At 40.1% G+C, this 21,753-nt stretch overlaps 1 protein-coding gene across 3 annotated transcripts; it reads right to left on the bottom strand.

Annotated features, from left to right (window-relative positions):
• Positions 1 to 140: 140 nt before the first annotated feature.
• Positions 141 to 20,563, bottom strand: LOC128621830 (phospholipase D1-like). 3 transcript variants are annotated; one of them, XM_053647828.1, is made up of 24 exons: positions 20,247 to 20,563; positions 20,003 to 20,156; positions 13,902 to 14,012; positions 12,941 to 13,099; positions 12,685 to 12,750; positions 12,481 to 12,539; positions 12,278 to 12,388; positions 11,704 to 12,069; positions 10,680 to 10,823; positions 10,230 to 10,313; positions 9,282 to 9,360; positions 9,005 to 9,115; positions 8,683 to 8,880; positions 8,457 to 8,562; positions 8,245 to 8,363; positions 7,570 to 7,683; positions 7,072 to 7,176; positions 6,702 to 6,817; positions 6,152 to 6,265; positions 5,678 to 5,727; positions 5,467 to 5,577; positions 3,705 to 3,858; positions 3,172 to 3,444; positions 141 to 2,538 (listed from the first exon to the last, which is right to left on the bottom strand). In XM_053647828.1, the coding sequence occupies exons 3-23, from the start codon at positions 13,989 to 13,991 to the stop codon at positions 3,288 to 3,290; spliced, it is 2,613 nt and encodes an 870-aa protein (XP_053503803.1). In that variant the 5' UTR covers positions 13,992 to 14,012; positions 20,003 to 20,156; positions 20,247 to 20,563; the 3' UTR covers positions 141 to 2,538; positions 3,172 to 3,287. The 3 variants fall into 3 exon arrangements, with proteins under 3 accessions (XP_053503803.1, XP_053503818.1, XP_053503811.1); XM_053647843.1 differs by having other exon boundaries at positions 20,003 to 20,153; XM_053647836.1 differs by lacking the exons at positions 20,003 to 20,156; positions 20,247 to 20,563 and adding an exon at positions 14,856 to 15,070.
• Between the last annotated feature and the right edge of the window lie 1,190 nt (positions 20,564 to 21,753).

The following is a 21,753-nucleotide window of genomic DNA, read 5'->3' as shown; positions in this document are numbered from 1 at the left end:
ACTGTCAGATTTGGGGGAGAAAAATACATGCAGTGCTCTCAGTGTTTTTATTATTACTTTATTGTCATATTGTGTGACATCATCACGGCAGAAAATATCAACTCTCAGTGACTCACACTAACACACACACACACACAGAGTGATCTGAACAGAGAAACACTTCATGTTTATTTAACACTTTATTTACATACAGTATGGAGTCATGTAGAAAACCTTCACGCTGTTTTATTCCCTTCCACAGAGATAGAGAATGGACAGAAGATGAGAGAGTGGAAATGGAGACATCTGCTCTACTGACTGATGAGTATGGAAGGAGCTACAAAAATAAACACACCTGTTCATTTGTTGCACAGTGAAGTGTTCAATAACGACATCTCCAGTCAGCATGTAGTCTGAAATTCACAACGTGTCACAGTCTCTATTAAAGATATTATTTACACACCGTACAGAAATTTTATCGAGGTGTAAAGAATTCACACTGCATGCCATTGTTTTTGTGTGTAATTGTGTGTAGAAAACATGAATTTCAAGGTTATTGTTATTACAATAAATAATCAGAATATTTCGGGGTGGAAATCACACAGCAGGAAAATCGAGAAATAATTGAGACTCCAACAAATTCATTATTTTTGTTAATAAATTCAGGGAAATCTGCTCTATAGTAGTAAGAGAGACTGGAAAAAAGCTCATTCTTTAATTATATTATATGGATTTTTTTACTATATTTTTTCTGAAGATAGCATTCTTTCTCCACACATTATTCACAAATAACAATCGGTTTTAATTACTTCAGAATATAAAATAGATGAAAAAATGATTTATCGTGAATTTAAAACAAACATCAGAAAACTGGAAAAAACTGAAGAGCTAAAAAACACTGAGCTGGAACTGTCTAAATCACTGGAACAAAGAGTAACAGCTAGAGGAGTGTAAAAGACAAATAGAGAATAAAGACACAGAACTGAGAAACAGAGAGAAAATCATGGAGGAGAAAGACGCACTACTCAAAGATACAAATACAAAACTAGAGAAGTCGACTGAAGAGCTATAGGAGAGAGAAAGAGCTCTACAGGAGAGATCAACAACTGAAACTGAAAGACAAATACAGGAGGCATGAATACAAGTGGAGGAAAAGGAGAGAAAAGGAGAGAAAACTTGTGGGGAAGGAAAAAGAATTAAAGGAGAAAAATGAACAGCTGACGGTTCTAAAAGAACGTCTGGAGACTAATACGAAGACTCCTTCTGAGAGAGATGTAGCGTTAATGGACTCAAATGAAAAACTTCAAAATGCCACTGAACAGATTAAGGAGAAAATCTCAGAACTGGAGAATATGAAGAAACTGCTGTGAGAAAGAAAAACAGCTGAAGAACACAGATAAAGAGCTGGAAACCAGTACAAATAAACTGGAGACACTGGGACAGGAGCTGCAGGACAAGATGATCGTACTGGAGCAACAGAAAACTGAGTTAGCAGAAAAAAACAAACATCTTGAAGAGAAAGAGTGTCTTCTAACTGAGAGAGAGACGCAGCTAATGGAAAGAGACAAACAGCTTCAGGAGAAAGACAGACTTCTAGAGGAGAAAACAAAGCAGCTGCAGGAACAGAGAGATCCAGAATCATCAGCCCCCATCAGAAGAAGAAACAGCAAGGAGTGGTTACCTCCAGAAAGTGAGTAACTTATTAAATTAAGCAGTTAAAATCTTCTCAGAAGGTCAGTACTTCCAGATAGTAAATCTACACTTAATAACTCATATGTAAATACATGAAATATACTTTAATGATGATTAATGCTGCAACTCTTCAGATATTGTAAGGAAGCGTCATTTAAACAGTGAAAGTGGTTAGTTATAGTGTATAAAACATAACTTTAATGATATCATCTGTCTAACTATACCTTCTGAAGAATGTCTCTCTCATTCTGACTGGTTCTGATGTTTCCTGGTGAGTGGAGCGACTTAGGACTCAGCAGCACCAATGAGGAGAAGAAACAGTATGGAGGGAGGACATCCAGCATGTAAGTGATTAATGATTCTTGTTGTATGTTTAGTGTGTAACTCAACACTAGTTTTGGGTAAAAGAGACGACTATGAAAAGAGGCAGCAGGAGGATTTAGACACTTAAATTTATCATTTGATTTGATATATCCAGATTCCTTCATCAATAGATCCACCACCGTACTCCAGAGAACAGCATCATCACCATAATGTAGGAGCGTTTTTCCTCTTTTGTGTGCCGGCCGCCGGCCTGTCGTCACAGGTGCCTATATGTTCTCTACCGTTTTGCTTACTCTTTATTTACCCATGAGGCCTTTTTCCACCACAGACGACTGAATGCATTACCTTTACATCTTTCTACTATGTGTCTGTACCATGGGTGAGTGATTTTTCCACATTATCTATTGTCTCATGTTTATTCTATGTGCTTTTATGGTCAGGCTTGCATTCTTAACAGTCTTCCTCTGTTTTCCACTTCTGTGACTAGATGTAAGGTCAAACACCATCAACCCTGGTCCTTCCAAGCAGAACTCTGGGCCTCCTCTGAAGAAGAAAAGAACAGATGCATCTACTCAAACACGCTTTACAGTGTCTTGGGGTACACAGACTCCCAAGTACCCAACTGCATCTAAGTGTACTCAAGCTACCCAGGACCCTGGAAAGTGAACATGAAGATGATGTGTCCCCAGAAATGTCTGTTCATAGAGCCCAACTGCTCTCGCCCTCTGACACTAGGGATGTCACGAGAACCTACCTCCTAATGGGCCACCATGCAGCTGCATTCAGCCCGTGTCCTGTCAGCTAAATGTAGCCTAATGTCACTAATAGTTATTCAAATGTTCATGCTTTTAATAAATCTTTCTGGCCTGACACCATATCAGTGAATTTAAACTAATGCTTGCATTCAGAGTATAAGGGGTGTGTGTGTGCGTGCGTTTAGGAGTGCACCTCCACTCATTGTCAGACAGTGTTTGTTTCACTCACACACTCACGATACCACGGTACTTTTGGTGGTATCGGTACCGACTACAAGATTTTTGGTATCATGACATCCCTATCTGACACACACGTTACACAAACAGTTCACCTTATTCTTCCTTACATTCAGCTATTTTCAAATGTCAGGTGATGTTTCAATTCTTTTTATTATTCTTATTATTACTTTATTATTCTTACTTTATTATTTATTATTGATGGCTGGTGGAAGCAGGTTCTCGTTGCGCAGGAAGTCCAGGGGGAAGTTGACGAAGTTGTGGATGTTGCAGATGTTGAGCCCCTCCTCAACAGCCGTCTCACTCTCTGGCCTGTTCGCTCTGGGCCTGGTTGCTGGGCCTCGTACTCAACGTTTCATAGATGGAGGTATTTGAATGGGCGATTTTGTTCCACACCTTGGTGAAGAAATGATCACTGACTGGGTCGTCGATATCTACTGCGGCCCCCAGCAGGACCCTGAGAGATAGCGAGAGACAGACAGACAGATACAGAGAGAGAGACAAGAAGAAAGAGAGACAGACACAGAGAGAGAGAGAAGAGAAGAAAATCAATTAACAGGAGAGGAGGACGCGCACAGAAAGCTCTGATGTAGTTAGCTCTCTCTGTGTGTGTGTGTGTGTGTGTTTGTGTGAGTGAATAATCTCATTGTTATGCCTCAGAGTATAACCTACTCAGCAAACAGTATAGTACACACGCACGCACGCTCACTCACTCACCTGAAGCACTCCTTCCGCAGAGCGAGCGCGAGAGGCCCAGCTTCATACTCTTCTCTGTTCATTAGGGACGGAACCCTCTGATCGTCCACCACCAGCACGGCCAGCTCACTGTCCCGATATCCCAACAGACTCCTGTTGTTAATGTTGGCAGAACCTGACAGATGACATTAGAGTGCTGCTTTCAGAATTCTTGATTCTGATTGGTCAGAAGATGTGGCTTGATTTTCTACAAGCGCGACCTTGAAAGTAGTTCCGGCAGCATTTCATATCAGTTTTATATTAACAATCGTTAATATTAATACATCATCGTTTCTATAGTAACAGCTTAGTCACAGGGACATGGATGACAGGCATGCCACGTAATCAAAGAAATTAGAAAAAAAATTGTTATTTAGCAAAGAAACAACAACTGTTGATGTTTTCAGGGAGTAGAAGTAAAAACAAACATTTTTGGAAGGAGTCTCCAGTGTGAGTGCTTTGGAACTTTGTGATAACTTGTTTTGTGAAATGTTCCACAACATTAGGTGTAACTATAAATGGATAAAAGCAGCGTCGGTGCCACCAGGGGGCCCCAGGGGGCCTGGCCCGGCCCCCTAGGTCACTGCGCCCCCCCACCTCTGGTAAGCACCCCACCCCCCAAATGCGATTTCAGCTGCTGGGACTCAGCACCATGCCACTGTGGCCTCTTACTTCATGAAATATGAATAATTAACTAAATATTGTTTTTTAAAACAATTTTGTAAATTTATTTCGTTTTACCATGAATACTGATTATGAATGAAGAGTAGAAGTTCACTAAAAAAATACTTAACATCATGACATACAGTCATAATCAGCCAATTACATTCACATACACACTGCCATTACAACAGTGACATGAGCGCTGTGGTTGAGCACAGTCGTGAGAGCAAACTTTGCAGAGCTGACTTTGTTTAAAACATTTAACTTTTAGCTTGATAATTCACAATACTGGACATTTTGCAATGAATGGAAAGACTGAAAGACGTTATGAGAAAGTTTAACACTTACACTCGTCGCCTGCAACTTTTCTAAAGGTCATTTTGCTTTTTTTTTTTGTCTTTCTTGTCTTAGTATGTGGTTATGTGAACAGTGCTGGTCATTATTAATTACGTGAGTGCTTTATGCGTAGCCTTGTTCTTTAACGTCATCGGGTAATGACATGATAGTTTTTATAGTATGCCACACTTAATCTTTACTTAAAAATAGGTTTAGTAAAGTGGTATTATTATTATTATTATTGTAATAATTATTGGCTAAGGTAATATGAAATGTGAGCCTCTCTTTATACTACTCACAACCCAAAATCAACCAGCTGCCTCCACCTTTAATTACCCAGGGAGGTCCGGGAAAGGAGTCTGTATCTACAATTATAAGGAAAATTTATGATACTTTTAATAACACTTAATTGTTTCAAATGATTATTATTATTTAATGAGGTAGGTTCCCCCCTGACATCGAAGCCCCCTCATTCCGAATGTCCTGGAGCCAACCCTGAATAAATGTATGACATTTTGTTGTTTAAGTAATATAAAAATTGTAATTGCTGTGGTATAAGAGGAATAAAACTGGAGAATAATTTACTTACTTAATTACTAACACACTTTGTGGTCTAAACCCAAATTTCCAGGATAGACCACAAGATAGCAACAAAAGTAGAGTTTTCCTTACCGTACATGGTAAATTTAGGGACATTTAAATTAGGGACAAGGAATTTAAGGACAGTCAGTGTGAAAGGTCTCACCGATGATGTAGCGGCGGTCATCGGCGATCAGCAATTTGCTGTTGATGTAGATAAGCTCAGAGTGCGTGCGCATGCTACACAGAGAGAAGTACTGCCTCCATTCATCCTTCACTGGAGCGCGAGAAGTAACAGTCATCATGACGATCACAATAAGCAATACTGATTATATTGATTATCAATACTGGCTGAGATTAGGAGAACACACACTTACTCTCTGTCTCGAGTCGGCTTATAATGGACTTTTTTCCACAACTAATTGTACTGAAAAAACAAAAAGAAAAAACAAACATATAACGTCTTTCTGTTACCACCAGTACGAGGTTTACATGCACATGAAATGCACGTCCCAACTTTTTTGCTGTGTGTTGCAGTCATCAGATTTGAAATGAGTGTATATTTGCAAAAATAAATAAAATTCACAAAGTAAAACATCAAATAATGTGTTAATAATGTGTTTTCAATATAGTACAGGGTGAATTGAATTTTCAAATTACTTTTTTTTGCATTTTCCATACTGTCCCAACTTTTTTAGAAATTGGGGTTGTGAAAAAAGAAAGTAAAAAAGGACAACAAGGTACAGAAAGAACAGGAATAAAGTACTGTATTGCAATGAAAACAGGGAAAACAGGAAAAAAAGACAAAAAAAAAACAGGAAGAAAGAAAAAGAAAGAAAGAGTATGTGTACCTGTAAGTATAATGCAGTACTGCACGCATGCCGTCGCTTACTCCCTTACTGATGTCTCCCCCGAATCCAGTCAGGAGAGGAATCGCCACAAACACTCTGTACTTCTGCCCATTCCTACACACACAAAAGCATTAAATTTAGATGACTGCAAAGTAAATGGAAAAGCCTAAATGCCCATACACACACACTCACACACACACTCACACACTCACACACTCACACACACACTCACACACTCACACACTCACACACACACTCACACACACACTCACACACACACTCACACACACACTCACACACACACTCACACACACACACTCACACACACACTCACACACACACTCACACACACACTCACACACACACTCACACACACACTCACACACACACTCACACACACACTCACACTCACACTCTCACTCACACTCTCACTCACACTCTCACTCACACACACACTCACACACACACTCACACACACACTCACACACACACTCACACACACACTCACACACACACTCACACACACACTCACACACACACTCACACATACTTGTGTGCATGCAGGATCCTATCGACAATAGCGTCTGCTATGCCGTTGCTTATCTTAGGAGTCTTATCAGCGCAAGAGGTTCCGGCAGTCTCATCAACGCTAATAAAAAACTGGTTCTGAGGAGAACAAACATAACACTGTCAAAACACCGTCATACCATCAAGATACTTCTGTACACCAGTCCCAGTGAACGAGACATGCCTTCTGTACGTCAGTCTACGTGAAAGTGTGTGTGTGTGTGTGTGTGTGTGTGTGTGTGTGTATGCGTGCGTGTGTGTTTGTGTGACTTCCTGTGTCCCGGCCGACCAGCACCCCACTGAGCGACGCACCTGGGGATGTGTGTGTGTGTGTGTGTGTGTATGTGTATTACCTCTATATAAATGTAGTGCTGGCTGTTCTTGATGGTGTCTACATACGCCTTTTGTATAGAACATTCGAATGTCCCAGCTGACCACTGACCCACGGAGCGAAGTACCTGACAATGGAGAACAAGAAAAAAAAGAGAGACGATTAAATTTTAAAAAAGAGAGAGAAAGGGAAAAAGCAAGACAAGTCCGTGTCTGCTTTGACTAAATTCTTTGCAAAGTCTATGATTTTAATTAATTTGTCTAATTATTTTTCTCAAATGAGACTCAAAAATAGGAATATAACTGCAAATGTAACTCTAACTTAAAAAAAAGGAAAGAAAATCCTCGTTCTTATTGGCTGAAAGTTAATTTCTCAGTCCCCCCTGTTCTAGATATTAGTCAGGTCATCTGAGGAAATGAGTGTTAGTGTAATAGTGTAATTAGTGTTTAATTACTGAGGATATTAAAATATTTTGGGCACGTATTCAGTCTCGTGTGTGTGTGTGTCTGTGTGTGTATACCTGCACAGATGCTTTGGCCATTTCAGGCTCAGTGAAAGGAAGCATATCGGCAGTAGTGTGACTCTTAGGCAGCAGGTACGGGTAAATAGTGGTGTTACACTTCATCATAGAGTTCTGAAAAACAGACACGCACTCAGCGTTCCGTCATTTAAACCCTAGTGCATATGTAATACTAGGCTTCATTAATCCATGCATCAATTAAAAAAGTTACACATAGGCCCAAAAACTGTCATAAAAATATTATATTAATATTTGTATCATGTCACAGCAAACCAGTGACTACCTTTCCCATCCGGCACTGCGGGCTACAAACATGGCAAAAACAAACCTGAGAAAATACTACACAATGTTTTGAACCCTTGTCAACAAAATAAAAGCCTATTAACACAGAATGCATTATTTTATGCTTAAATGTCACAGGGATTAAATATTGCCTTTTGAACGTGTTTCAATGGGGACATTTTTGTCCTTAAGGTCCTGAATGTAACTATTTTGTGTACCTAGTTTAAAATACATTTATGAAAGCAAATGAAGGTGAAATATTAAAACACCAATAAAAATACACACCTTTTGCAAATTTTATGCTCTTTGCATTAACAGAGAAAATGGTTTAAAAAAAATGAAAAAGACAAAAATGTCCATAAGGACGCACAAGGATTAAGCTTGACCTCTGACCTTAGTGAAGTTCCAGCGCTGGATAAAGTGGCGTGCCAGGTCCCTGGCTGCCTTCCCATAGACCAGTGCTCCGACGTCGCGCCACGGGATGCGAGGCACGTGCGTTTGGTCCACGTTATCTGAGTGAGAAAATACATTACTACTGCAACTACAATGATACAAGTATACTCCTGCATGCATGCTAGCACAACTCAAATAGTGCTTGGTGGTACCTTCATAAGGATTGTTCAGCTTTTCCCAGTCCTTTGTGAAAAAGAAGTTGTTATAATCCTTTTCTTCATCTGCTCTGCCAGCGACAGGTACATCGTTCCCTTTAGTCTGGGAGGGAGGGAGAGAGAGATTCACAATACAAAACAGAGCCATATACTATAATCCATGATATATAAGTAATATATCAGGTTATAAGTAATTGTATAAGTAATTCCTCGTCATAACCACCTCTGGATCTGAACATGCACCCTGAATATCTGTGCACGATTCTACAACGTCAGTCAACCTGTAATTGTTGTCGTCCCATCTCCCAAAAGCAAGGTCCAGCCCGCCCATGAAGGCTACCGATTGGTCGATGGCCACCATCTTTTCATGGTGGGACCACAGGAAGACACCGGAGGCCACGTCGTCGGGATGACGCATCACCTAGGGAACAGCAAGATAAACAATCATAAATTACCATCACTACAAACAAATAAACGAACAAGAGTGGTTCATTTGTAAAAAAAAGTCTTAGTATAGTGTAGTGTGTTTTGTGTAGGTTTCACACCTTGATATTTGGGTGCAGGTCCATCAGGGTCCTCTTACTGTAGCTGCTGTTAATGCCCCTGGCAAATGTAATCTCTTTGTACAACAGTACAGACACCTTCACACCTGCCTCCTGAAAACACACACACACACACACACACACACACACACACACACACACACACACACACACACACACACGAGGGAAGAAATCAAAAGGAAACTCTCCATTCACCATCTCATTATTTATTTGCTCATGTTCTTATCTGTGTGCTGAAAAGCACAAATCTGCTGCTTACGGCTTTGCGCTTGAGGATGTGGTCCAGACGCCAGTACGTATTCTTTGCTGGACACTTGAGGAAAATTTCGGGATTTATCCTGAGAGAAAACGGAGAGAGGACGAACACAAAGCAGCAATTAATCCCCAGACTCACAACACGGAGTCAGATCTCACTGCTCAGGAATTTAAACCAATTAAAAACTGGACAGGACCAAAAAATTAAAAAAAACCCAAAAGCTGTGAAGATAAGATGAGGAGTCTAGGATAAATCATTATAACTGGAACGATCTAGAATCATAAATATAAAACAAGGCGCACACAAAATACACAGGAGGCCCAAGATATCAGCAGCATGTCTACAATGGAAATCTACTTTCCAACAGTAATAATAAGCCACTTGCCAGGTGATTTATTGTCATGATACCTGTTGGAGACAAGCGCGGACGGCCAGGGTAGCGTGCGTAGAAACAACGGAAGAGTAAACACGGGAAGCAGACGGAAGTCAGGCAATCAGGCGAACAATCCAAACAAGGCAGGACAGGGAATCGTAATCGAATAACAGGCAGATAAATCAGAAAAACCAGGAAAATCCAGACGGTAACTAAAGGCTTGGTCAAACAACTGAGTTACTAGAACTGAGCGTTTACTTCGCGAGGCACGGAGGTTAAAGAGGCCCTTTTATAACCTATGATGCCGCACAGGTGTTGGTATGGCCGGGAAGTGTAGTCCTTGTCCGCCATGTTTCCAGGCGGCACTCCAAGATGAGTACTGCGGCTGCGTGTTTGCCGTGGCGTACCATTTATACGGACGTTTAATTTTCCAGGTCTGATGGAGTAATTAGAATCTGTTCTGTAGCAAACATCATCAGCACTGAACTATGGCAACAATAACAGCACAAAAACTAAACTAGACTCTATTAACAAGCGCCACTCTAAAGTGGCACTGTGTGCATTGTGTGTGTACTGACCACCAATCAGTGATGAAGATCTCCTCCTCCGCCTTCTCCAGTGCGTCTGCCAGGTCTGAGAAATATCCACTCCCGTTCACGTACCTGTCAATCAAATCCATCAGTCGCTCCCTCCATCTTTAACAATGTCACTGAAAGAAACTAAATCCTTCTACATCTCAACACCAAGAGAGAATGCGGCTACGCTGCAGATGTAGTATGTACTGTATATATTTACTATAAAAAGCCAAGGTTTTACTATACTGTAGTTTTTCTCTAGATTACATCACTATAAACCAAATCATATATACACATATACCTGTACGCTGAAGCATGCACTTAATTAGAACTACAATTATAATTCTAAGTATACACGCACATGCTTATACCTGTATGCATGTCTGTCGTAGAGATACGAAGCGATAAGTATAGTATAAATTATAATAAAAAGAGCATGCTAAGGAGACATACCATTTGGTGAGGGAGTCAGATCTAGGTGGGGCGAAGCCATCAAATCGGTGAGTCTTGAGAAAATCGCAATGTTCAGACAGATGATCTATCTCCTCTTTCCACCATTGGGCCTGCCTGTAGCTATTACACTTAATGGTCATCTCCCTTTAATCACACACACACACACACACACACACACACACACACACACACACACACACGTTAGCTTCCCAAAAACTACTGGAACAATTATTCATCAATATGATTGCTACATGCTGTAATTTCAATGTTGTATGTGAGATTCTGTAAAAAAACAACAAATTAAGGTGGTTGGGAGCGTGTTAAAAACAAAACATCATATACTATTTATATGCTCGTAGCTGTGGAACGTCCATGAAACAAGTTAGTTTTCACCAGACTCACCATTTAAAAAAAATAATCTACCTTTTTTCTGCAAAGTAGACTGCCCAGTCACATTACGCATGTATTTTGAAGATGTTGTTACACCCAGATGTCACTCTCACGGTCTTTTACAGCAAGCTACTATGATAAGAGAACTGCAGAAATCACCCAAAAACAAATTAAAAAAACCTGCAAAACCTCACTCACCACGTGCAGACCACGTATCTAAGGGAGGTACGGTAGACATGGTAAATAGATTCTGGTACGCACCTAGCGTTTCAACTTCTGCAACACAATTTTGCAAGAAGTGTGTCACATGTTTACAAATGAGCAATGGCAACGTTCCGAACATTCGGCCTGACACCTAGCGCACCCTTTACCTCTGCTCAAGGATATAGCTATTGTTTAGTAATAGTTGGCATGATTTCAAAATTCCCTGAATGTGTCCCTTTCAAGAGACAGTTGGGTTCAAGCACTACCATTAGTGCTCATGTACATTATACGAAGGGCAAACAGACAAACAGGACCGAGTCTACTGGAAGTTTTGACTGATCTCCCAATTAGTAGAATGTTAGAAAGAAGTAAGAAAGTGATTCAAGTGTTGGCAGTGATTTCTACTTTTACAGATGAATTTCCACCATACCTCCTGGCGTTCTGGATGCACATGCTGACTTTACAGTTCTCTTCCAAAACTTGCAGCTCAGGGTTGTTCCTCTCCTCTTCCACCGAAACTTGCAGTTCAGGGTTGATCCTCTCCTCTTCCACCGAAACTTGCAGTTCAGGGTTGATCCTCTCCTCTTCCACCGAAACTTGCAGTTCAGGGTTGATCCTCTGCTCTTCCACTGAAACTTGCAGTTCAGGGTTGATCCTCTCCTCTTCCACCAGAATTTGTAGCTTGGGGTTGATCCTGTCCTCTCCCACCAGATCTTGTGGCTCAGAGCTCTTATCCTCCTCAAGCAGGACTTTCAGCTCAGGGTCGAAAAGCATCACGTACAACACCTCATGATCTCTGCGTTCAGAACAAACCCATCATTAATAAGTGGTTAATTAGCTGAATTCTAGAAAATGGGGAAATTAATGAAAAGTCTATTAAAGCATTAAAGTTATTGAATGATTTCATCTTCAATGTACAGCCTTTCACACAGTGAGAGACTGCACCATGAGTAAAGATGAAAGCAGCCGAGACTTTTACTGATTGGAGAGAAAGAGATATAGACCTGGACATGTAGAGCAGAAATGAGTCCTTGACCACAAGCCAGCATTTCAACCACAGACATGGGAGATGATGCAAACGGTGACGGCCAAGTGCCTTCAAAATAAATCCCTCCCTGTGAGAGAGATTTGAGAAAGTTAAGAAATCAGCCTGTTGCTTATTTATAAACGCCCCTAAATACACAAACGCACACACATAGATACTCACGGGCCTTTGGGTCCAAGATCTTTGATAAAGGACAGAGGGCTGATGCCAAGGAACTCCATCTGAAAGTATACATAAGCAAGTGTTTGCTAAAATACATTTTGCATTATGTGTTTGCATTTGCAATCAGCCACAAAAAAGTGTAAAGAGATATATGCTCTAGTGGCCAAACATGTTATACAAGTGCGTGTGTGTGTGTGTGTTCACCATGCCATAGTAGCTTTTGTGTAAGATCTTCTTTAGAGTGATTGTTAGGTCTTCTTTCAGGTATTTCTGTAACACGCGCACACGCACACACACACGAGCACACACACGCAAACAAAATTGCAAACCAGTGAACACATGTTAATGTTAAATACAGATGCATGGTTAAGGATCTTTAATTATAATCATAGGCAAATTATTAATATTATAATTTGTATACAATTACTAGTACATTAATACATAATTAGTGTGTGTGTACCAGTTCCTCCATTCTCTTGGTACTGTCAGAGGGCGTCTTCTCAGCCATGTGCTCTGACTTCTGCTGCTTTTTGCATGAGCCATTTAGATATTTAAATAGCCTTTTTATAGTCCAGGAGAATTGACCGTGGGTCAGGTGCAGGGTAATCAGATACTGATCCTGCACATATATAAAACACAATGAACATTTGGCTTGTACTTTTTTCTTTTTTGCAAAATCACATTACAATTGCACATTACTAATTACATATTATACAGAAACGGGTAAAAGTCTAGGCATAGATGTTTATGTCTACTACGTTGCTCAGTCTGCAGAAAAATCACAAATGAAATTTTTTATATATATATATATATACAGTGGTCTTTTATATATACACACACATATATATACACACACACACACATATATATATATATATATAAATAAAAGACCACTGTAGAATTTACTATGTTTTTGGGTAAAATTCAAGATTCGTGTTAGATATGTTGCACTGTGTTCCCGAACTCTCCTAATGGCATTGTGTGGTTTATTTCTGCCATAATTAACACCAACAAAGCCCTAATAAGTAGTAGAACTGACTGTTGCATTATGCTTCTCCCCACAGTATTTAGAGGTGCTACACCTCTGTGGTTAATACAAAATGCTCTCCCACAGCAGCAACAGGATAGATAATGGATCCAGTTCCCAACTTGTGCACTGTTATTCGTTTTAATTCTGGCTCCATGGTTTAGCACCAGGATTTTCCAAATTTTGCAACATTAATTGAAAAAAAATTGCTGAAGTATTTTACTTATATTTATCTCACAGCGCTGCTGAATTCTTAAATCTCATTTCTCCTAAGCCATTGATTCATTTTCTAGAACAGCACGCCCTGCTATGCGATAGCCACCCTACATTGACCCTAGAGATTTTTATACCAGTTAAAAAAGAAAAAAGGTCATTATCATTATACAGTACATACCTCGTCAATATACTCGATGTGCATCACTCTGAAGATCAGCGGAGTGTTAGCAACATGCCAACACTGTTCGTTTTTCTTGGAACTCGCCATGAACAGTTCAAGTAATTTTTTCTAAAGGAGAAAAACACAGAAAAAAAATCTTATCGTTTAAACACAAACAATGATTTTTCGCTTTTGTATCGTCAGTTTAAAATGCTTGCTTATATACCGTTTGAAAGTTCTAGAATGTTTGCTTCTGTAACCTAGTTAACTACTGTCAAACAACTACTGTGTTGTGTCAGATCCTCCCCATACTATTTTATGAAGCATATTGAACAGATATTGATATATTTATAGATACAGCACTGTCGTTTTGCTTTTTAATATATTAAAATATTTCTCATATTCCCCCAACATTTTAACAGAAGAAAATTCCCAACATTGTCTATGTTGGTGTCGATTACTTAAAGCGTATGAAATGTTAACACAATTTCTTCAAGTGCTAGCAACCTGTTTGAAATATTGATGTTTGCCGAAAGTTTGCATTGCTTTTGGTCCAACCTAGCCTGGACATAAAAAGGACACTTAGGAGTTTCAAAAACTGCACGAAAAGCTGTTGATGGTGTGAGGGAAATTACTCATTTTTACTTTGTAATAAGTTTGTTCTTGTTCATGTTCATCTGAGGATAACACCTAAGAAGGCCATGTCATGTCACTGAGATCAGTACAGAATGTTTATCTGCTTACAGAGACACAAACAGGTTCTTCTGTTCAAGGTTCATCTGTCCAAGATCCTAAAACAAAGCCTGTGTGAACTGCCTTTGAATGTGTATGTGATTGTGCCCTGCGATGGATTTCCAGGGTATACCCCGCCTTGTGCCCGATGCTTCCTGGGAAAGGCTCCAGGTTCCGCGTGACCCTGAAAAGGATAAGCGATATAGAAGATGGATGGATGGATGTAATAAACCTTTTTACCTTCAGAGGACGAGTCTGTGAGTGTTGTCTAATTTCTACGACAATTTGGCGTCCCTGGGTGGGCTGCGCAAGTCTTTTCAGCTTTTCTGGACAACAAGCAAACTGGAGGACGCTCGTAGAAAAGTTTCACCCTGAAGTCTGTGTTGATGCGAAGGCGGTTTGCCTTTTGTTGTGCAGCCTTACCACTGACTGGTAGGAATCATCAAGAATTTAGAATTAGAATTAGAATTTTATGAAGTCATTGTGTATTGCTGTCTGTATGGGAGGGAGTCAATGATTTAGAATTAGAATTTTATGAAGTTATTGTGTATTGCTATCTGCATGGGAGGGAGTCAATGATATAAGAAATGCGCGTATTACATTGAGAGAAGTATTACATGGAGCGATTTCTTAAAAGAAGTTCGAGGAACTTCGCCTCTGCGATGGCAGAGAGATTGGTGTTTCTTAGATCACAGCTTCAAAACTAAGATATATATCGACGGGTGTATATATATATATATATATATATATATATATATATATATATATATATATATATATATATATATACACATACATACATACACACACACACACACACACATAGAGAGAGAGAGAGAGAGAGAGAGAGAGAGATAATAACGGTAAAAATAAACAGAAAGAGTCTGTTTCGAGGAATAAATAAGTAAAGAGAGTACTTATTAAGAAGCACAAGAGGCGCAGTATTTTTACCGTGGATTATTATCAAGTGGCATGCCCCATTGACTCATTCCATCATATCAGCGCTACATGATACATTTACAAATTTAACACACAAATAAATTTTACTGAGATAAAAAATAATAATAATAATCAAAAAATAAAAATTATTATTTAAAAAAAAAGGAAGGGAAGAGAAAACCGTAAGTCCTACCAAATTGCTGCATGTGGACTCGCCCTCACAGATAAACTTTTTTACATTCCTAAGGTTTGCTCTATTGAACTTATAAGTTATATGATTAATTGAATGTCTGATTGGCTGACTGGAAGGCATTTGCTGAATGGCAGAGTGAGGCACATAAAAGAGAGAAAAAATGTCAGGCCGGGTACTCATTTGTTTCTCAGTGTGCTAAATTGCAGAAAGCCGATCCTGACCTGGACTCTGCCCCACCGCGACGCCCACCGCCAGTAAGCCATACCATGGCTTGGTTTGTTCTTAAGAACATCAATTAACTTTTGATAATTGCACACCCATGAAGTAGGCTAGGCTAACGTCAGTTCCAGTTTTTGACCATTAACGTTACATTCACTTGCATATCCTCAAGCCGAGTTCGTTGTGAACCCTCATGTTGTGACATACTATTATAAATGCGAGTGAAAGTGAGGAAACACTACATTCAGGTTCCTTTACACTACATTCAGGCTAAGGACAACTCAGTGATTTTACAAATATAAGGCTCAGCATAACACTGAGACGTGCTAGCTTGGCAACGAGAGAAATGGAACTAATGTCCAAGGTGCGGCAATATTGTAGTTATCCATTCAGAACTAGTTATGGCAGTTTGTCTTTAGAATTAAGAAAAGAAAACTCCAGTACCCTTTACATAGCTAACGTTTCAGGTTACCACGATATATTGTTGTACACTTTGTACACTTATTACATAGCAAGCTAAACAGCATGATCACATTAACATAATAAATGACACCAGTTACACAAACAGAATATTCAGTTTACCAAATTAAAATGATCATCTAAGTCAGTCATTGCTCTTCTGGGAAAATAATGGTACCTGGTCACAATGCAGACAGCACAGCAGCAAAACAGTGAGAGGGAGAGGCAGGCTGAATGCAGTGATCATGCAGATGACCAGGTAAGAAATTGTGTTGTGGACCATGATGCATCAGTTACACAAACAGAATATTCAGTATATCAAATTGAAATGATCATCTAAGTCAGTCTTTCCTCTTATGGGAAAATAATGGTACCTGGTCACAGAGAAATTGGGATGTGGACAATGATGCAGTTTAGTGGAGCACATAGCTATCTAGCTTAATAGGTACTACAAGCATACTACAGAATGCAGTACTTTAGTTCCTTGGATACTGCTGTGATGCAGTGCAATGAGTGTTTCAGCCAGGATGGGCTTCAAAGGCTGCAAAAATTAGAAAACATACTCATCTCTGGAAAGATTGATGCAGTCCTAGATGAATAGAAAGAGTTGAATGCCACAGCTTTAGAAGTGCAGCTGAAAATGTTCCATGCCAACTACAAATATTCAACCTCTTCAGAGGTAGCAGAAATTTTACGGGAAATGATGCCTGAGGTGGGCACATGGTGGTTTAGTGGTTAGCACTTTGCCTCACACCTCCAGGGTTGGGGGTTCGATTCCCACCGTGGCCCTGTGTGTGCGGAGTTTGCGTGTTCTCCGCGTGCTGCGGGGGTTTCCTCCGGGTTCTCCGGTTTCCTCCCCCAGTCCAAAGACATGCATGGTAGGCTGATTAGCATGTCCAAAGTGTCCGTTAGTGTATGAATGTGTGTGTGACTGTGTATGTGATTGTGCCCTGCGATGGATTGGCACCCCGTCCAGGGTGTACCCCGCCTCGTGCCTGATGCTCCCTGGGATAGGCTCCAGGTTTCCCTGTGACCCTGAAAAGAATAAAGCGGTATAGAAGATAGATGGATGAATGGATGATGCCTGAGGTGCAACATCTTTTCAGGCAAGTTGAGGTCCTTTTGAGACTGATAATGGTTGTTCCTTCCTCCTCAGCTGAGGCAGAGAGAAGTTTCAGTGCCTTGAGACATCTGAAGACATGGCTGAGAACTACAATGCAGACTCGGCTAAACAATATTGCCATTTGCCATGTGCATCAATAGAAACTGGATGCATTGGACAGGACACAAATCTGTCAGAGCCTACTTGAGTTCAATGATGAGCGCCTCCAGGTTTTTGGGTCATTTATTTATATGATACCGTTCCATCTCCACCCCTTGCTGCATTGTCTGCAGCTGCAGTACCTTTAAACATACTCACCCCATTTTTACACCCAGAGAGCCATCTAACATTACAACATTCTACATACAACAGCCATCTAACATTACATCTAACATTACACTGCTGACACTGATGCCAACACTCATTCAACACTCACATAATTTAATTTAAAACAAGATTGTTCATAACTTTGCTTTTACCTTTGTTGTCTGCCAAGGTTTTTACTTTGATTTTTTTGTACAAGTCATTCATTCACATTACACTTTTTAGTGTAAATGCATAGACTTACTTTAAGATAAATAAAAATATATAAATAATAAATATAAAGTTGAACATCTATTGGAAGTCTATTGCAAGTGTATTTTTTTCTTTGATAAAGGAATAGTCTGTCATATGTTCAAGTACAGCATTGGTTGTTGTAGTCACATCGTTTACATAAACATATTTTGGATATGTAATTTATACCCATTAGAAGTTATTCTATTTGCTACTACTGGAAAATGCATAAGTCTATTTGGCAGGTGCGATTTCTTGCATTTTAGCACCATCTAGTGGGTCTTGTTGAAATAGAAAAATATTTTAGTAAATTAAACATTTCTTATGTTGATAGCGTTTTCATTACTTTGTAAGAGGTGAATCGGAAGTAGCCTGCGTGCATGTGTCTGTAAACATTCTACATCTTTGTATCACATTCTTAGAAAATTTCCTAAAATGTTTTCTCCTTTGAACGCCTTTGCTTGGAAGCATCCGTGGGGAAATTGTATTTACAACATATATAGTGTTGAATTTATTTTCATAGTTAGCCATCCTTTCGGAGTTTGTTTAAAAGTCGTGATTGCCTGTTTAAATGCTAGTGTGTGTGGTTTGCCTGCACACATCTTAGCTCGCCTCTACTTGGTATGGTGGGTTTCATGGTAGATTATGGAGCAGAGAATACATCTGCCCATAGGACGTCCACAGCACCCCACAATTTCCCCATGCTGTGGGAGCTTCTATCACTCAGCAATCACGTGAATTCAAACGGTAACTGTAATCCTAAAACTATGTTCTAAATATGCGAATTTTCAGTATCAAACTTCGGATGTTGGGGGGGGGGAGGCCCTTGTCATATCAAAACTGGACTACTGCAACCCACTACTCTCAGGCCTCCCAGCCAGCTCCATCAAACCCCTTCAGATGATTCAGAATGCTGCAGCGCGCCTCGTCTTCAACCAGCCCAAAAGAACCCACGTCACACCCCTCTTCATCTCCCTCCACTGGCTTCCTGTAGCCACCCATATCAAATTCAAGGCCTTGATGCTCACGTACAAGACCTTGTCTGGAACAGCACCCCCCTACCTCAACACTCTCTTTGAGGTTTATGATCCCTCACGCGATCTGCGTTCGGTTAATGACCTACGCTTAGTAGTACCTACTCAGCGTGGCTCCAGGTCCCTTTCCAGAACCTTCACACTAACTGTCCCTCAGTGGTGGAATGAACTTCCGACCTCAATCCGGACCACAGAATCTGTCACTATCTTCAAAAAACAGCTAAAGACCCACCTCTTCCGTGAACACCTAACTAACCCCTAATACGCAAACCCTACACTATCCTTTAAAATAAATAAATAAATTACTCTGGCTCTTACACCTCTACTCTGTGCACTCTGCTTTTCTAGAACTTAATTAATAGATCTTATATAGTAGCACTACTTGTATTATTCTCTGCTTGATATCACTTTGCTTGTATTTTCGCATTTGTATTAAATGAATAAATGTAAATGTAAGTTACGTGAACATATATTATCTTCTCTCTGACTAACGATAGGAAGCTAATTAGCTACAACAACACACTAGTTGGTTTATTAACTAGTTACCTAGACTACGCAGTGTTGGATGGTAGCTAGCTAATTAATTATGTTTCACAGTTACACCGCTTAAGAGGAATCTCGCCTAGGGCTCCAAAATGGCCGTTTCCGGCCCGTCTCAACAAAATGTCATCGCAACAGCGGGAAAAATGGTCTCAAAATGTAAAACGCCAGATAATCACTAGTTACAATGGCTGTATATGCAAACATATACAATGTTGGCCATAGTTATTATTAAAGCAATAAGGTATGAGAAGCCGTTTGAATATAGTCACAGCTAAAAGGTGCTATAACACCGAGAAAACCCTCGATTTTCTTACAACTTTTCAACGGGTAACAACATACTCACCCTCAAATGTTTTCCTCTCCTCTTCTGTGACTTCTACCCCAAATTGAATGAGTTTCTTTATTAAATGAGCTGTGGACATCTTCCCCAACTCCATCCTGAAGGCTCTACCCAAAGCGGTCAGTACCGGACTCCAGTCAGTCTGACACCATGACTTCTTAAAGCAGGGGAACACCGAGTTAGCACAAAACAACAGAACATACTATCAGTGTACAAATAAGGATATATAACAGTCTCACGCATTTACCTGAGAAATGTGTACTCCATAATAGTGCTCGGTGTTGGAGATGTGCGAAGTTCTGCCAGAACCGCCGTGTATTCACTCGCTTCAGAACCAAACCACACATATAAACACAGGGTGTAGAGGGGAAGATGAGGATGAATTAGACACAGGTATTAGGAAGCATGACCACGAGGTGTCAGCTGATGATTCAGTAGGTCAGTCTGTACGGGGGTCAGTAAATTCAGGTGGATCTGATGCCGAAAGTGAGAATGAAAGCATTCCTGAATCTAGACGTTCCCAACGTCGGAACAGAGGTACCTTATCTGTTAGGTATAGGACTGACTATGTCTTGAAGTAATTCTATGCAAACCTGAAAGTTTTCGAAGTTTCTTTTAATGTGAATGTATCTCAAGCGTTTCCAGTTGAATGACTTTAAACCTTGTAATTGTTGTACTGATGATTTCCACTGTGAAGAATGTTTTCCTACCATTCTCTGTTCTTTATTTTTCAGGGACTGAGCCACTGAACGGAAGTCCAGTGGTATGGCAGGGTTTTGCAGGGGCGGATGTAGGGGAGCCTACAAAGTCTATTCAGTAAAGACTTTTATTTTGAAATTGCGTTGATGTGAGCACTACCATTTTGTGCGAGGAGTGACATGGAGAGATAGAGAGGTGGATCTGATGCCGAAAGTGAGAATGAAAGCATTCCTGAATCTAGACGTTCCCAACGTCGGAACAGATGTACCTTATCTGTTAGGTATAGGACTATGTCTTGAAGCAATTCTATGCGAACCTGAATGTTTTGGAAGTTTCTTTTGTAGGGGAGCCTACAAAGTCGTAGGGGAGCCTACAAAGTCTATTCAGTAAAGACTTTTATTTTGATATTGCGTTGACGTGAGCGCCGCCATTTTGTGCGAGGAGTGGCATGGCGAGATAGAGAGAATTAGAGCACCGGCGAGAGTTAAGCTGAAGAGTTCATTTCGGGAATAATTACAGCGGTAAAAAGTAAGAGATTTCATTGCTTATTGTTAGCCGTTAGCTGGGATTGCGGCCTCGCTGGATCAGGCTACAGTCTTGAGCGTGAGCACAATCGCTAAGGGTCATTGAGTGAAGAGACATAACCCTGCCATCCGCTGGACATCATTCAGCGCCTCATCCAAGATATAAGAGTGGTGATGTACACTATGCTTCTCATTTTCAACTGAACACTGGTAAGCAAGTCATCGTGTTTTCTTCCTAAGGGATAAAGACCAAACGGTTGATTTGGAAAAACTTTTATTCATGGAACCATGACTTTATCTCAAAAGGATTCATATACTCTTCCTATGTGTTGATGAACATTCTGACTCGTGATTGGAATGAATAGCATCCTGTTGGATTTGTAAGTGACCTTTTGGTTCTATTTTGAGCTGAACTGACTTTCATGAATTACTTCAGCGTGGTCAAAGAGGAATCCTGACCAATTGTTGTTTTGTTTGTTTACAGGTAAGTTTATATAGTCAAAGTTTATTTTAATTATTTTTGTTTCTTTA

The sequence above is a fragment of the Ictalurus furcatus genome, chromosome 2 (assembly GCF_023375685.1).
Source record: "Ictalurus furcatus strain D&B chromosome 2, Billie_1.0, whole genome shotgun sequence".
NCBI lineage: Eukaryota > Metazoa > Chordata > Actinopteri > Siluriformes > Ictaluridae > Ictalurus > Ictalurus furcatus.
Note: the sequence above shows the minus strand (reverse complement) of the source record. Positions and strands in the feature narration are given on the sequence as shown.